This window comes from Asterias amurensis, chromosome 9 (assembly GCF_032118995.1).
Source record: "Asterias amurensis chromosome 9, ASM3211899v1".
Lineage (NCBI taxonomy): Eukaryota > Metazoa > Echinodermata > Asteroidea > Forcipulatida > Asteriidae > Asterias > Asterias amurensis.
This window is the reverse complement of record NC_092656.1, coordinates 454,955-472,575: the sequence shown is the minus strand read 5'-3', so window position 1 is coordinate 472,575 and position 17,621 is coordinate 454,955. Positions and strand designations below refer to the sequence as shown.

Below are 17,621 nucleotides of genomic sequence, written 5' to 3'. Positions count from 1 at the left end.
ACTGCAAAAGTGCCCTGTATATTTCCCTTTGTCTTTTATTGTAAAAATTTTATGATACCGCTTTATTTCCAAAGTCCAGAAATTTAATGCCCTTGAATGGTACTTCCAGTGTAACTATTTTAATACTACAACCCGATAAAATACATACCTTGAAAGAGTTTTTAAATTGTATATATTTGTTAATTTTCATAGATCAAATTGGATATAATATGTAAATATTGACTGCCTTTAATGATCAAATTAAATGTGTTTTGAGCGTAAAAAATGTTTGCTTGTCAATGTACTTAAATAAGTTTAATTAAGAACAAATGTCTTGTGCAAAAACTGATGTTGAAAGTCTTGTGTATAGTGAAGATTAAGATGGGTTAAACACAAAGCCTTACATTTAAAACCTTTTCCCAAAATTCAGCAGTTATATTTGGTCAAGTTCAACAAAAAGACCTCATTGCTTTTCAGCACTAAAGCTGCTTTTCCATACTTGGCCCAGATTTGATAAAATTACTGGACTTACGTGTTAGATATTTTTTCAACTAGTTTTATTTTAAACTGATGCGATTGCATTTGATTTGACATTGCATCATTTCATATCTTTCAAAATATTTAGGAATTTGGCAACATATTACCCCCCCCCCCAACAGAAAAGTATTTATAATATTTCCCACAATATGGTAAGAATCCTGGGTCACTAAAAGTAATATCAGTAGTGCCTACTGCATCATTTTAAAGTTTAAAATCTCACTTTGAAAAAAAATCCACAATAATGATTAAAATCCTGGACTTGGGCTACCACTCCCCCCCCCAAAAAAAAAAATAAAATAAAAAATAAAAAAAATTGATTGATTGTAAGCTTTACTCGCCGTATAAGTCATCCTTAATGATGCATTTATGTTTCTTTTGACTTGCAAAATTAATGTCATGTTTCCCAAAAATTATATCTCTTTTCCAAACCTGGGTAAATTTCAATAAAAAGTCATCAGTTTTAGCCCGTTTTTTACACCAATCCCGCAATATAACAAAAAATAATAACCAGTTTGCGGCCGAATTTTCCAGCTCAATTTGATGCTTTATTCTCACTACTGCATCTTCATTTGATTTGAGCTATGCGTTATTTACATTTTTTGAAATGTGAATGATTTTTCACCATTTTAAGTAAATATCTTACTACTTTTACTTGTGCCGTTTTTTCTGAAGCTAAAAAGAGTTATCGCTCGCGGCAACAAAAGGTAAAAGTACAGGGGGAAAAAAATCAATTTCGAGTGCATTCTTACAGTTACTCTGTTTATTATTATAAACATAATATTAGTTGTATACCTATATATTTTAATAGTAGAAAAATTAGTTTCGATTTCTTCTGCTTTTATAATCAGACTTGCAATTACCTATTGAATGGCTCTGGAATACGAACGGCAACAAACCAACTAATTTTAATTGGTTCAACCATTCAAGAGAGGGCGCGCTTTAGGGAAAATGGACGCCAACACGAGATGAACCCTACGTCTCTCGCTGTCGACATTTTGCCAACTTTTAAGGACAAATCATTGGTAATTTAACAACCTTGTCATCATGGACGAAAACAAGAAGTCAAAGCTTTTCATATCTTCGCCACTTGAGCTGAAGGATGATCTCGAAGAGGTAATATTTGGGTCGTTATTCCTTATATTTGTTATGGCAAATGTTGGCAGCAAATCTCCATGACTTTGTGTGCAGTGAACTTATGGCTGTTGATTCTTCTGCTGTTACCCTTTCTAAAGTGAACGGTTCTTGCACAGCCAGCACAACAGTTTTAGCACTGACTGCAGTCTGGCCGGCCTCCTTGCTGCTCATGCTTCGTGACCGGCCAGGGTGCACCAAATGCATTCATTATTTTTACCATGCATGTTCCTTAAAAATGAGGATAACTTTCCGTATGGAGCCACCACTTTTTCACACATTTTTCCAAAAAGGGATATCTCATTTGAGGTAAATTAGATACTTATTTCATATCGAATGAAAAAGTGGTGGCGCATACGGAAACTTTTCCAAGATAACTATCCGTATGGCGCAACCACTTTCTCACACATTTTTACAAAAAGGGGGTATCTCATTCTCATTGAGGTAAATTATTGGCCTATCGAAAGAAAAAGTGGTGGCGCCATACAGAAACTTTTACTTCAAGTTAATCTTGGATCTCTTCTTGCAATTGTGGTATTTTTTTTGTTTTGTTTTTTGAAATGACAAAAGTAAAAAAGGATTTCACTTTTGTTTTTCAAATTTCATACAGACAATGATAATAAGAAATTGAATATTATTTAATAATATACTTTTATCCAAATGCAAAAAGTAACATTTTATTGATCCATCCAGTATAGATTAGTAATAGTAGGCTAGTTTAGATAATAATACTAATTTGTTCACTTTATTTAATAAAGTTATGAAAATATAGACTCAATTAGCTACACACTTTGCAGTTTTTTGCATAGGCCTAATTAATTTCTAATCAAGCTGACAGTTGCACATAAGTTTACACTTTTAGACAGACATGAATTAGACTGAAAAAATGCGGATAAGAACATTTTGGGGAAGATAAGTTGGTTGTCAATTGTTATGATCATCCTATTTAACCAGTCCAGTCATTCCAGTCATTGAGGCGCAGGCTGTTACGTTAGCTTCTTACCCTCGATTTGTGAGATGGGGTGTGACTTGGTTCAAGTGAACCCTTACAGACGAGACTGTTTAGGTAGAGTGTGGCCCCATTCCTGCAATATCCTCCTATCGTATGTCACTACATCCCATGATAAGCACTTGTTATTTGGGCCTACTGGCCCCAGTCCTTCTGAATCATACACTTTGGCATAAGGATTTGGGATGTAAGGGTAAATTTTGCAACCCTTTCAAAAACAGATTTTAACAGTAAACTCCTGGAATGGTACCGGTACATGAAGATGGTGCACAACAGCGTGATACCGAAAATAAGTTGCGTAACACTGAAACAAAGATTGAGACGAGAGTTGAAAGTCTGACTTGAGTCAAACCTGGTACCTGTTTGACATGGGTGTTCATGTACATCAGGGCTCAAAATTAACACTGGAATGCAGACCTGGGCCAAATGATTTTAGCGATAGGCCAGAAAACTATTGACTGGACAAGTCCGGCTGATGTCTTTTGAAAAATAACACCTCACTGCATTTTTAATTTAAACTGATAAATACAAACTTCTTTCAATTCCTTTAGGTATTGAAATATTGAAATAATTATAACCCATAAGAAAAATCAAATAAAATACTCTCTTAGTCTTACTGCATTTTAAACACTGTGTATTTTTATATTTTATTGTTTACTTCCTAGATGGTTTAATGGTTTAATGTATTTATCGTTCATTGTCATGCGCCTTTGAACAGGTTTGCCTGGAATTGGCGCAGTATAAATGAATTGTTATTATTATTTTTATTATACTGAGCTTGTTCCAAAAACAGCTCAAATGTGAAATGATTCTGGTATTGTAACAAATTATCTGCTCCAGCTACATGGACACTTCTGCTATCATAACTTTTGCAGTGGAGTGGTGTCCAGGGTCAACTCACTAGATATTACTGAGAGTAAAGCGGTTTCTAAATTATTCATAAGTTTTCTGACTAACAAAATCACTGATTATTTTTTCCTTTTGCGCAGAAAATGGAGAAAGGTTGTGAGATTCTGACGAAGGTGATGGGAAGTTCGTCAGAGAGAGAAGCTCATGACTCTCTGGTTGCTGTGGTGAGTTGGATACAGTTTGCTCAGGGTCCATAAAGTGTCTTTAATCTTAAACTCCTATGGCAAATTCATGGTCAAAATACTTGTATTTTAGGCTTGGATCTGAGCAACTCAATCAAGTATGACAAATACATGTAGCTGATAAATAAGGGAATTAATGTGTGGTGAAGAGGTTTTCAACTAGTGGTTTAATCCCAACGAGGCCTGGTTCTTGATAATTTTACCGAGACGAAGCACTAGACCAGGCTAGCTCGGTGGTCTAGTGGTAAAGCACTAGACCAAGCTAGCTCGTTGCTCTTAGTGGTAAAGCACTAGACCAGGCTAGCTCGTTGGTCTAGTGGTAAAGCACTAGACCAGGCTAGCTCGGTGGTCTAGTGGTAAAGCACTAGACCAGGCTAGCTCGGTGGTCTAGTGGTAAAGCACTAGACCAGGCTAGCTCGTTGGTCTAGTGCTAAAGCACTAGACCAGGCTAGCTTTTTTTTTTTGCCACTAGAGGGCGCTGTTCGTTTGTGAATGAGATCTTATGGGCGGATTGATATTAGTTTTAGATAGTGTCACTCGGTTCATTCATAAAAATGACCGGATCTAATTTAAAGATGGCGATTTGCTTTTTCTTTTGATCGTGATTGACTCTACGTGAAGGAAAACTTTTGTAATCTTTGAACAAATTACTTCAGAAATGTCATTGTTTTAACTCTTCACGGAGGTGAGCATAGTTAAATACTTAATTTATGCTGTTTTATGCTGTCTTAATAGAAGTTTCATAAGGATTCAGACAAAACATTCATATCAGTTGTCGCCCGACGTCCGTGAATATTCGGATAGTTAAAGAATATCCGGTTACTTGGTTGTAATTACAGAATTAACCGGTTTGTAAATAGGTATTCGCGCCCTATGCGGATATCCGGTTAAGAAAAAAAGGCATTCGCGGTTACGGATAGGAAAACCTATCCGCCATTAACCGGATATTCGAATAATTCGCCCAGGCCTAGCTCGGTGGTCTTAGTGGTAAAGCACTAGACTAGGCTAGCTCGTTGGTCTAGGCTAGCTCGTTGGTCTAGTGGTAAAGCACTAGACCAGGCTAGCTTGTTGGTCTAGTGGTAAAGCACTAGACCAGGCTAGCTCGTTGGTCTTAGTGGTAAAGCACTAGACCAGGCTAGCTCGTTGGTCTAGGCTAGCTCGTTGGTCTAGTGGTAAAGCACTAGACCAGGCTAGCTTGTTGGTCTAGTGGTAAAGCACTAGACCAGGCTAGCTCGTTGGTCTTAGTGGTAAAGCACTAGACCAGGCTAGCTCGTTGGTCTAGGCTAGCTCGTTGGTCTAGTGGTAAAGCACTAGACCAGGCTAGCTTGTTGGTCTAGTGGTAAAGCACTAGACCAGGCTAGCTTGTTGGTCTAGTGGTAAAGCACTAGACCAGGCTAGTTCGTTGGTCGAGTGGTAAAGCACTAGACCAGGCTAGCTCATTGGTCTAGTGGTAAAGCACTAGACCAGGCTAGCTCGTTGGTCTAGTGGTAAAGCACTAGACCAGGCTAGCTCGTTGGTCTAGTTCTAAAGCATCTGCACTGCTATAGCATGGTAAAAGTTGTTAGTTTGAATCCCACTGGAGTGACATTTTCCTCAGGCTTGTAAGCTGCAGTGATTAACTTCACTTATGAAACATCCTTGGTTTCATTACCAGATTATAATAATAATTGGACTTGTTATTTTTGTAAACAGGTGTGTAAAGGAATGAAGGAACATGAGGAGATAACACTTGGTCTTCTGTACAGCATTCTCACAAATCCAGCCACAGCGCCTAAGGTACAGACACATTTTTAATTTTTAATTAGCGTTTGTCAATTGATCAAGCTATAAAACAGGGGACATTGAATTGAATTGAAACTAATGATTTTTCTTGTCCCTGTGTAGACGTATAGAGACCTTGCATTGATATCAAGAGATGGTCTCGCCGTTGCTTGGGCCAAACTCAACCAGATTGTTGTTGACAAGTACACCAAGCTGCAGGAAGGTGTAAGAAAGCAGGTGAGACAGAACGTCTTATAAATCACTGGAGGGCAGGACAGGGTTCTCCATAGCAGTTTTTAAATTTATTTTTAGGCACTCAGGACCTACATGTTCTCAGACTTAATGGTTTGTGTTTGGTTTCAAATGCTCTAGTGCGCAAACTTAATTTTTTTAATAAATAAAAACAACAACAAATTTTGGTGTAAATTTTATATCAAATATTAAGCCACAAGGGAAATTGACAGGGAATTGTTTTTACAACGAAGTTTGTGAGTTTGATCATGAATCTGCATTTGAAGAAAAAAATCTATTATACATTTTATTAATTAAAAATTCATTTATTAATAAAGGCTGAACCAGATTTTTTAAATGTTCATTTGATGTTTTCTTTATTTACAAATTGTTTTTCCTTGTTTGTCCTGTTTGTCCTTGCTTTGTGGCTCTTTTCTATTTGTTCACAAGTAAGAGACTTTAATGCATTTCTGTTGCTTTGGTTACAGCTTGTTTGGGTCACAAAGGAGATGGTGAAAAACTCTGTGACCGGAATCGTCAATGTCTGTTCATCTCTCATCAAACAAATAGCAGGTAGGAATATCATACTTGATGTTATAATTTTATTTGTAGCTCATTTTAACCTCAGTGTCTTTGAGGAAGAATCACTAATTATGAAGTTCATAATGTTGCTGTGCTTAGCTACTTTTTGTGCGTAAGCAGCTCTGTCAAAATGGGCCTAGGTGCTTTGAAGCTATTGCTCTCGTTTCCATCTTAAGATATTTGGCCTTCTGGTAGAAAGATTCCATTTATTCATTGATTACACATAACAGCTGCTAATGGCAGGATGAAAAGGAAATGAGAAGAAATGTTCAGTTTTAGATATGGGAGGAAAATTCACAGAGGTGAAATTCATTGAAACCACTGATTTTTTTAAGTTTTATTTATTTATGAAGTTTGCCCCAAACAAAGCTAAAATGATCTCTTTGGCTGCAAGAAGAAAAAGACATTAAATGTGAGAAATAACTAAGAGGAGCTAAAGGGAGGAAATTATATTCCTTTAGTCTAGATTGTAGGATTGTAAGTTTTATTTGATACTCTTTATGACTATATACCAGGTGGAGATATTAGTCCAAAGAATGTGTGGCTCGCTGAAGCGCTGCTGGATTTATTCACTGAAAACAAGTAAGTGTTAATTTAAATAAGACTTTGGTTTTTCCATTGGTGTAAATCTAGCAACAACTATGTGAATTAAACTTTTAAAAAGTGGCTCTAAGTTTAAGTTCAGTGTTGTGATCTACTCTTTTTCCAAATAATAGAATCCTTATAAAAAAAAACTACAAGTCTCTTACCTCACTCTAAAAAGGCGTAAATTTCCAAAGTGGTTGATACCCTCAAATGTAATTTTCGTCAAAATACAAAACTATTTAACGATGTCACATATCGAACACATAGTCTGTTCATTTTTGTACAGACCATTTTCAGTTCATTCCTGAACTCAGATGATATTCAATCGAAATTGCATTGAATTTGAGCTTAAGACTCGCGCGGAAATTCCTCTTTGGAATGTACAGACCCTTGTTTTTTGCTGTCCAATGACCTCCAGATTAACATGCTGGCACTCCACCAACTGAACTTCCTTTCCCTTAAATGGTTTATTACTTGACTTAATTACTTTTACTTAATAATTCTTTTCTAGATCGTGGTTAGACAAGTATCCAGTATTAATGGCAATGGTGCTGTACACTTACCTACGAATCATAGAGGATCACAGCTCACCGATGTTAGCGAGTCTCAGGCAGAAGGAAGTGGACTTCTGTATCGGGCTTCTCAGGTCAAAGGTTAGTTAGTCATTCCCAAGATGTATTGTGAATGGTAGAGTCATACTTTGGTAATGACCCAAAAAAGAAATTATGTAAATTTTATTTGATAAAAGCTTAATCGATCTATAAGGGTGGATTCAATGCCCTTGATGGAAATAGCGTGATATTTTTTTTACTGTTTTCTTGGCATTTTTTTAGCTGAAACTTTCACAGGTGACTTTAATTCAGTTTTCTTTATAGTTGCTATAAATCACATCATGATGAAAAAAAACAAACAATGACTCTACCTTTAGCACTCAGACTGAGATTTTTTCCCCAGTTTTATACTTGCACTGTTTCCAGCCAATAAGAGAAGCAGCTCTACAAAATTGGACCCTCGGACCATAAATGACAGTTTTATTTTGCTGACGCTCTAAAAGTTATCGCATGGTTTTTAAAGTGCTATTATCTTCTTATTGTTTCCCAGTTCATGGAATGCATCAGAATAGGCAGAGATCTCCTGAGACTTCTTCAAACCGTCGCAAGAATACCAGAGTTTGAGAATCTTTGGAAAGACATCATTCACAGGCCACAGTCTTTAAACTCGCAATTTACAGGTATGCTTAAAACAATTGTTCAAGATTGGCCTAGTCTACAACAAAGCATTATACTTGTTTTGTCGTCGCTTTGGGGTTTTGCAGTCCCTTTTTCCATGCAGAACCAAAATTCCTATTCCAAAGAATCAAGCGATCAACTTTTATTTGCCTTTTTGTAAAACTGTTCAGGTTTTCCCAGGAATAACTCTCTGGGGTTTTCCTTCCTCATCTACAACTGTGACTTCCTTGTCTTCTCTCCATTGGATTCTTGGCTAGTGGTTAAGTTTGACTCAGAGAATCCTTAGCTTCACAATCAGAATAACAAATATTGAGTACAGAATTTTAAAGGAACTTTTTTGTTTTGCAGGTGTCTCTCAACTGATGGGTCAGAGAACATCTCCAAAGTATCTCGCTTGCAGACTCACACCAGATATGGAGAAGAAAGTCATATTTCTCACATCGAAGGTTTGTATGGGATTGTGAATTATCTAAAATCAATGTGTTTTAGGAATTGATGTCCATTACTATGGGCTGGATTAGACACATTGAGCGTGTTTGTACATGTCCAATGATCATTAATTTATAATCTATAATTTTTATAGTATTTACCAATATTTGAACCTACCTTTAAATGTTTTTGTAATTTCTTTTAAGTTATGATTTTCTTTTTTTTCTTGACAGGTCCGGTTTGGTCAGCAAAAAAGATACCAAGATTGGTTTCAGAAGCAAGTAAGTCTATGGCCAATGTACTTTAAGTTATTAAAACTAACCACACTTTTCTGGAAGGCAGCCTCTCCCAATTTCATGTTTTCCAAGACGTACTACTTGTAATAACTGGACACCTTTCTCTACCCAGTACCTCTCAACCCCAGAAAGTCAGTCATTACGTTGCGATCTGATTCGCTACATCTGCTGTACGGTCCATCCTTCAAATGAGGTTCTGTGTTCTGACATCATTCAACGCTGGGCTGTGATTGGTTGGCTTCTAACGACGTGTACTGTAAGTTCTAAAGAAGCATTCTCATATAGATTGGCTATTTAAAATTGTAGGTCTGCTGGAATTTTTTTGTGTCAGGTCATTTCGTACCTTAACCACTCAGTACCCTGGACACTTGGTACCTTTTGGAAGGTATGAAGTGACCCTGGACACTTCATACCTTCTTACAAGACACTTCGTACCTCATACCGATTCTGGATTTCAAAAAACCAAATAGTTCTTCTCAGAGCCCTACAAAAAACTGAATCAAAGCCTCTTGAAAACCAATAAATTTCACTGGTTTGGCTTGCCCCCCCAAAAAATAATAATAAATAAATAAATAATTAGTTAAAAAAGTACAGAAAGTGGCAAATGTACAATGTGACTGACATCTAAATTTATTGATAAGTTCTAATCGACTGAATGTTTTTTTTATTTTGCAGTCTAATGCAGCAGCTTCCTGTGCCAAGTTGGCGTTATTCTACGACTGGCTTCTCTTTAACCCATCTAGGGGCAATATTATGGACATAGGTAAGTTCTGAAATAATCAAAGAAAATAATCTCTCTTTAGTCCATCAAATAATGGTTTACCTTGTACATTATAAGGCCTTTCTGGCAGGCAAGATACTCCACATAAATTCAAAAGTCAGCTAGTGATTACTTTAGCTTTTTAGGTATCCTCATGCTTGTTTTCACAAGTCTTATTTATATTTTGAGTTTGTTGTATACATGTGTTGTTTGTGTGCTGCCTAAATATTTAATAATAATTTGATTATATTCTTTGTTGACAGAGCCAGCAATTCTTGTTATGCATCATTCCATGAGGTCTCATCCTGCCATAACGGCAACCTTGCTAGACTTCCTTTGCAGAGTAAGTCACTTTCAAATACTTTGTTATGATTAGCAAATATCAAAAACAAATTAGATTAGTTTCAACCTAAGAGCTCACTGGTCATAAGGTCCACACCAGTGCCAGTCCTCAAAAGAAATAGTTACATTTGAAATGATATCAAAGTTGTGGGAGTAGCATTTGAAGCATCACACAAATCACTACGGTGCGCCATGGCCGAGTAGTCAAGTTCACCGGACTCTAACTCTTGTCTTGTCCCTATCTTGACACTCGGAAGATGTAGAATTGAGCGATGATTCATGTTTGAGCGATGATTTATGTTTGACTCTGGGAAAACCTAAAACAAACCTTGAGGCTAACTAACTTTGAGTTACCACCTTTTAAGTTTTTATTTGTGTCATTCTTTGTAGAAAAAAGTACAAGATGATCACAGTGCGTCTGCATTTCTACTAACAAGTGCGTGTTCATTTGTCTTGTCTTACAGGTAATTCCAAACTTCCATCCTCCGTTAGAGCAACAAATAAGGCAAGGCGTGATGTCATCTCTAAGATTTCTCCTGGAGAAGAGAGTCTTACCGTAAGTTATTAAGATGATTAAATAGCGAATCAGGTAATTCAAGTTTGTATCACAACTTGGCAGTTAGGTACAAGGAAATATTAAACAGTTAGAAAGTTCTGTAAACTAGTAGTGAAAATGGTTTCAGGAATTTATTTGACTGTGGCCCAATTTTCAGAATCTACTAAAGCACAAAGAGTATAGATTTATACTTTGATGTCGTAACAAGTCATGCAAATAGGTGGATGACAAGGCTTTTTATATGGTTACTCCTCAGTTATTGATCAGCCTATGAAACCCATCAGAAAAGGCCCTCAAGACCCACCTGTTTTCTATAAAACTGTAGCTGCAACTGTAGCTGTTCCTTGTCTGTCCTTTTTAGCGCCCTGTATCTTTCGGTAACTTAGTGCTTTATTACAACCAATACGTGAATCTTTTGATTTAAAAATTAACAAATGATTTTTATGATTTATAGATCTCTAGCGCCACTGTTTGACAGTGGTAAGCTAGACAGGGAGCTCAGAGCGATGATCAGGGATACCTTCGCAGAGTTCTGTGCTCCTTCAACACCCACCACGCCAACTACGCCTACGTTACCCACACCACCAGAAGGTAAGTACCTTGCTTCATCATGAAATCTTCACAGAATAACTCTCATTCCGATAACGTGTTAACTTCAAAACAATTTATTACAGGCATGTGATTTGTCAGAACAATAGTAAAAACATATAAAACATTTGTATGTTTGTTTTGCTTTGTCAATCCCATATTTGTAGTTGATGGTAAAGGAGAGATAGAATCTTCTAACAACGATCACGGACCCCCACTCCAGAGATTACCGTCTGAAGACGCAACATTCAGTGATGAAGAAGAAGAAGATAGATGTAAGTTATAATGAAAATGTTTGTTTTTACAAAAAGTGAGTTCTTTCCAATGACCAAAAACTGTACCTGTTTAGGAGTCAAATTTCATATCAAGATACGGTATGCGTCTAGAAGTCAAATTTCATATCAAGATATGGTATGCGTCTAGAAGTCAAATTTCATATCAAGATACGGTATGCGTCTAGAAGTCAAATTTCATATCAAGATACGGTATGCGTCTAGAAGTCAAATTTCATATCAAGATACGGTATGCGTCTAGAAGTCAAATTTCATATCAAGATACGGTATGCGTCTAGCTGCCCACGTGTCAATTTAAATGTGCTCTGCACAGTAAGAGAGATACTGACTCTTAGTGCGGCAGTAAGCAAGATTGATCATGGATGATAAACTAGGTGAATCAGGTCAATACAATGTACATGTTATTCAAACCAATCACCCCTGGTTCAAATCCTGCTTTGGACCTGAGCCTCACCTTTGACCACATTGGTTTTTCCTATTATTTTGGGATTTTTCCTCTCAAGTCTAAAATTGAACATTTATTAATCTAATTATCTACACCAATGTCTTCTTAGGCTTCAAATCCCACAAAACTGGAAAACAATTAGGAAATGATGTTGTTTGTGCTTGACTATCTCCCTGTTACTCTTCTTTGTTCCTTTCTTCAGCCTTGAGGCATCGTCTTCAAGATACTGCAATGTTTCGTCCCATTAAGCAGGAAGAGGAGGTTGACCTAGAGTTGTATTTGGATCAACTAGATGGAGAGATTAAAGAGATGTGCTCAATATTGCACAGTCAGAGGTAACACATCTTATAATAATCCTGTAATAGTAACAATTAAGAGAGGTTTGCGGTTACACCATGTGAATATCTCTTTTGAAAAGAACTAGTGGTTAACGAGAGTGCTGTGGCGCAATCTCTTGCCAACCATACCAGAAAACAGTTTCTCTTTGTACTGGGCTCTTTTATTTTCATCACACAACACATGGGGCGTATGGCTTTAAGTTCCATCCGAAGGACAAAGCATCATGGTTTAATATCTTTCTTAAGGACACAGTTGTCAAGCTTGGTGTGCTTTACTGCTCATCCATGACGAACCGTTGTGATGTGACTGGCTCTGGCTATAAGGCTGAGAATAAATTAAACAAAACAACAACTTAGAAAAGACAAAACAAACTGCACAAATCAAGCCACAACCCACAATGCATTGGTAAACTAGGGGAACCAATAGTTCCGGTGAGCATCTTCGTTTTTATTAATATCAATTTGTGTCTTGCCTTACAGAGATTCCGACATAGAGACGCAGTGTGAAACGATGGAAAATCTTTGTAGTGTCATTCTAGAAATGGTAAGAAACATTTTCCTTTCATCTCAGAAGTTCGCAGGAATTCACATTGTTGACTTGCCCATCAGAGTCACTGTAGCCAGCTGTTCTAACTGGAGGCTAGCTCGTGGCAGCTGTTATGGGAGAATGTTTTTCTCTTGTAGCCTGTTAACAAAGGTGGCTTTAAATCTTGTTTGGGGCGAACTGGCATAACCCCAAAAGAGGATAAGCAAAAGCAAATGCTGCAAACTCTTTAGCCACTGCAGCTGGCTGCAAACCCTTGAACCACTGCAGCTGGCTGCGGCTTCTTACTGTCATACTGGTTCAAGAAGCTAGATGGTAGCTGAGGTCTTGTCAGGGTACAATTTTGGCCAAGCATTCTTAGAACTAGTAAATGATGTAAAATGTTGTTAGACAAACTTTGAAATCAAGTATGAATTAATGTCCGTCTTTTATAAGACGCAAAGTTGATAAAACTTGTGTTTATTTCCAGGATGATTTTGACAGTGATGTAGCTGGTCCCCTAGCCATGTTCCTCTGCAGCTTATATAAGAATGACATCACCGGTGAATCCTTGCCAGATGAAATTACAGATGAGTAAGTAGGACCGACTGCTGACCACGTCTTTAAACCATTACCATGCTACCACTATCTTGGTCAAGTTCCTTGTATCTAATAGCAGAAGTGAATGATAATATTCATCCTACAGAAAAGACCCAAAGTGTTTTTCACTTCGAGCCTCAGTTTGGTTACATTTATTTCAGTAGGAAAATCAACATGGTCGCACCATGCTACCAACATCTTGGTCACGTTCCTTGTATCTAATAGCAGTTATCAAGGCTATATTCATTGTACAAAAAGGAACCAGATTATTTCTCATACCACCAAGTTTTGTATACATTTGTTTGAATGACAGAAGCATGGCAGTGTGTGTTTGGGAACTCAATTGCTGAAACTAGATTCCCGCAGTTATATTTGTGTGCTGCCACTTAGTGTTTCAACATTGCCAAACAAGTAGTTAAAATCCCTTTAATAATTGAATGCTTTAAATATTTATTGTTTCTAATTATCAGAACCATGGAGGATTCTCTGGGAAAACCTATATTTGTTATATTCAGGTGAGTAGTTCATCTCCTATTTTCTCTTTTCAAAAGTTCTTTACAAGCTATGCATTTAGTGACAGACAGGATGCAACTATTTAGCTGATCGGCTGGTTCAATATTGAAAGGGCTGCCTACCGCAGAGTTCTATGCTTATTGATATCCACTATTTAGCTGATCGGCTGGTTCAATATTGATAGGGCTGCTTACCGCAGAGTTCTATACTTATTGATATCCACTATTTAGCTAATCGGCTGGTTCAATATTGAAAGGGCTGCTTACCGCAGAGTTCTATGCTTATTGATATCCACTATTTAGCTGATCGGCTGGTTCAATATTGATAGGGCTGCTTACCGCAGAGTTCTATGCTTATTGATATCCACTATTTAGCTGATCGGCTGGTTCAATATTGAAAGGGCTGCTTACCGCAGAGTTCTATGCTTATTGATATCCACTATTTAGCTGATCGGCTGGTTCAATATTGATAGGGCTGCTTACCGCAGAGTTCTATACTTATTGATATCCACTATTTAGCTGATCGGCTGGTTCAATATTGATAGGGCTGTTTATCACAGAGTTCTAAACTTATTGATATCCACTTCTAGGACTCTGGTTCTAATCACACCGGGGGCATTTCATGGATCGGGTTTCAGTCCCTGACTGTGTGGGTTTTCCCTGGAATTATTCTCTGGGGCTTTCATCCAACATCTAAAACTGAAACCTCTTTCTTTGTCTTGCCTCCTTTGGGTTCTTGTCTAGTACAGTTTACTTCTCTGAGAATCCTAAGCATTACAACCAGAATAAATAAATAAATAATGTAGCTATTAGGAGCAACAACAAAACTAAAGAATTGGAATCCCTTTTTCTTGCAGGAATCTGAGTGCAGACGCAGAGCAAGATTCATGTCCGTTGCAGCTCCTCACGCTAGTCTGTATGATGTATGAGAAACAAGCTCAGATTGGTTACAATCTTCTGTACTTCCTACATGCAAGGTCAGTCCATAGAGTCCGATACTAGTTACTAGTCCATCATTCATACACATTCAACATATCCATCACAGACAGTTAAAAACTCAAGGATAGATATTGCAGAATCTTGAAAAGACTTTGTACTGCTCTCCTTTGGGTAATCCCATTTAGGCCTGACTTTGATCTTAAAGAGGGGCTCTAGGGTCATATTTAGTTTTTGTGAAGCGCTCATTTTCCAGTAGCTACAATCCAGGCCAATTTGCTTGGGCCATGTGAAACTAAACATACCCTCCCCCATTCCGCTTGTCAATGTTGTTAACCCCAGCTGTTGTTAAGCACAGACCGTACAATGAGAGTCAGCATTAAACGTGGGTAGGGGCCAAATGAGATAGGGTCTGGATTGACTGAAAGTTTTGAGCATACACAAATAGTTCAACATAAAAAAGAAGGCTTTAAAATAATTATGAATGTGCACACACATTAAACATTCATTGCTTGCAGAGTGGGGGTTTAGATTTGACCTTTCAACTTGCATACAAAAGTTCTCTATGTGTTGTAATGACCCATACTTTTTGTTTTCAATGATGACATGTTATGAACTGCTTTTCTACTAGCCTCGGCAAATGATCATGATGCAAATGTGTTTATCAAGCGTTGTGTGTAAGGATCTTTTGGTAATTTGAGACTTGTTCTTGTGGTTTTTTAGTAGCAGCAAGCAGGGTGAGAGGAGACTCCACATGTACGAAGAGGTCTGTAAAAATACTGAAATTGGAGAGCTGACATCGTGCCTAGTCAGGGATTTCAAGGTAAATATTCGGTCAGGGATATTGCAGAACTGGCAACTCTCCTTGATTCTGCAGAAAGTTCCCTGAAAATCAAGCAATCTTTCCATGTTCCGATGAACAGATTTGAATATCTGCCTGATTGTGAAAACCTTTTCCCTTCTTGTGTTAACAATAGTTCTAAATATCTCCTTGATTGCAAGATGAAAATGTTGGCTGCTCTGTTCATAAGAGGCTTATTCCTGATAGTGGCAATCTACTTTTAAAGGCAGTGGACACTATTGGTAATTACTCAAAATAATTATTAGCATAAAACCTCACTTGGTGACGAGTAATGGGGAGAGGTTGATAGTATAAAATATTCTGAGAAACGGCTCCCTCTGAAGTGATGTAGTTTTCGAGAGATAAGTAATTTTCAACGAATTTGATTTCGCGACCTGAGATTTAGAACTTGAGGTCTCAAAATCTAAACGCACACAACTTCGCATGACAGGGGTGTTTTTTCTTTCATTATTATCTCGCAACTTCGACGGCCAATCAAGCTCAAATTTTCACAGGTTTGTTATTTTATGCATTATGTTGAAATACAGCAAATGAGAAGACTGGTCTTTGACAATTACCAATAGTATTCAGTGTCTTTAACTACCTAAAGGGGGACATGATCATAGTAGGCTAGTGGCTCTTCATGGAAATATGAACTCTAACCCAGTTACTGCTGGCAGTGCATGCTAGCACATCACAAAGGGCACCATACAATGTGATGTGATGGCCAGCGCATGGGAAAGCACTACATACAAAGTGTAAATCTGAGAACGAAAGAGGGCCACATAACGTAGGGGCTTGAAACACTATGTGGACTTACACACGTCCACACAATCTTTTTGACAGTGTTTAAGAATATGTTTTTTCAGAAACAAAGTGCACAGATGAAAGGAATGTCCACAGAGTGTACACAACACAGCGCTGTATGTGCAGTGCGTGGGTCAGAGTTCATCATTCTATGAACAGTCACAAGGCTGCCATGATCATAACGAGTCTCCCATCATTCTATGAACAGTCACAAGGCTGCCATGATTATAACGACAGTCTCCCATCCTTCTATGAACAGTCACAAGGCTGCCATGATTATAACGACAGTCTCCCTTTATGGATAATTGGTTTAGCTGAAACCTCAGTGTCTATCTCATATTCATGTATGCGTCCAATCTGTACTTGAATATGCTGAGTGAGTTGGCATTTACCATAATAGCTGCTAAACTGTTCCATAGGTCGATGACCTTTTGGCTGAAAAGGTCATGCTACAACTGCAGGATTTGCAAAGGCTGAGGCTGACTATCGTTTGACTACGTTAGCTTGAACTCTATCTAGTTGACGATAGTTGGATACGGTAGTTCACTATTTAAATGTCTGTTAGCCTACCTTTAAATCGGTTTACTTGAATGATGTTTTTTTATATTTGATTGTCTCTGTGTAGAGTTGTGCAGAAGAAGATGTGAAGCTGATGTGTTATCTTGTGGCACCAGTTTATACAATGGTAAGTCTAGGAGCTAGACCTATCAGATCTCCAGTTACTTTGGTGTGTTTAGAAGTAAATCTCCAGTTATTGTCTTTTGGTGTTTTCATTGGTTGTATACAATAATGATTGTATGCACTTGGACCCATACTTTGTGTCCCAACGAGTATGGAGTTTAGTTTCTCTATTTTGCTCCATATTTTCAATTCCTACCTGGTTTAGTGTATTTTTCCCCCTATGTGGCATTTTCCCTTGCTCATATGCTGTAATGAAGGTCTCATTTTCCTGTAATGAAGGTCACTTATGCACATCCTTGGTTTCATTACCAGACATATAAAACAATGATAATAGTAAGTGTCCAATGACACTGCTAGGGCTTACGACAACTGTGTCCATTTTTATTAATATTTCTTTTCTTTTCTTTACAGTTTTGCGATGCTGCTTTAGCAAGTAATGATTTATTACTGACCATAGTATCCTGTGTGGACTCGTCACAGGTGAGATTGTTATTATCAGCAAGTTTACCTCTCAAGAAAACTATCTATGTGTCTTC

The 17,621-nt window shown here is 37.6% G+C and overlaps 1 protein-coding gene across 1 annotated transcript in view; it reads left to right on the top strand.

Annotated features, from left to right (window-relative positions):
• The first annotated feature begins 1,473 nt into the window (after positions 1-1,473).
• LOC139941460 (integrator complex subunit 3-like) overlaps positions 1,474-17,621 on the top strand; it is a 28,437-nt gene continuing 12,289 nt past the window's right edge. The window contains exons 1-24 of the mRNA XM_071937975.1: positions 1,474-1,632; positions 3,649-3,732; positions 5,443-5,526; positions 5,635-5,748; positions 6,231-6,315; positions 6,840-6,906; positions 7,421-7,562; positions 8,011-8,140; positions 8,487-8,584; positions 8,801-8,848; positions 8,976-9,119; positions 9,539-9,626; positions 9,887-9,966; positions 10,430-10,521; positions 10,976-11,112; positions 11,277-11,384; positions 12,050-12,182; positions 12,666-12,729; positions 13,199-13,302; positions 13,779-13,823; positions 14,678-14,797; positions 15,480-15,579; positions 17,030-17,089; positions 17,497-17,565. Of these exons, the coding sequence (XP_071794076.1) occupies positions 1,564-1,632; positions 3,649-3,732; positions 5,443-5,526; positions 5,635-5,748; positions 6,231-6,315; positions 6,840-6,906; positions 7,421-7,562; positions 8,011-8,140; positions 8,487-8,584; positions 8,801-8,848; positions 8,976-9,119; positions 9,539-9,626; positions 9,887-9,966; positions 10,430-10,521; positions 10,976-11,112; positions 11,277-11,384; positions 12,050-12,182; positions 12,666-12,729; positions 13,199-13,302; positions 13,779-13,823; positions 14,678-14,797; positions 15,480-15,579; positions 17,030-17,089; positions 17,497-17,565 (2,265 nt within the window). The 5' untranslated portion in view covers positions 1,474-1,563. The remainder of the gene's footprint in view (positions 1,633-3,648; positions 3,733-5,442; positions 5,527-5,634; positions 5,749-6,230; positions 6,316-6,839; positions 6,907-7,420; positions 7,563-8,010; positions 8,141-8,486; positions 8,585-8,800; positions 8,849-8,975; positions 9,120-9,538; positions 9,627-9,886; positions 9,967-10,429; positions 10,522-10,975; positions 11,113-11,276; positions 11,385-12,049; positions 12,183-12,665; positions 12,730-13,198; positions 13,303-13,778; positions 13,824-14,677; positions 14,798-15,479; positions 15,580-17,029; positions 17,090-17,496; positions 17,566-17,621) is intronic.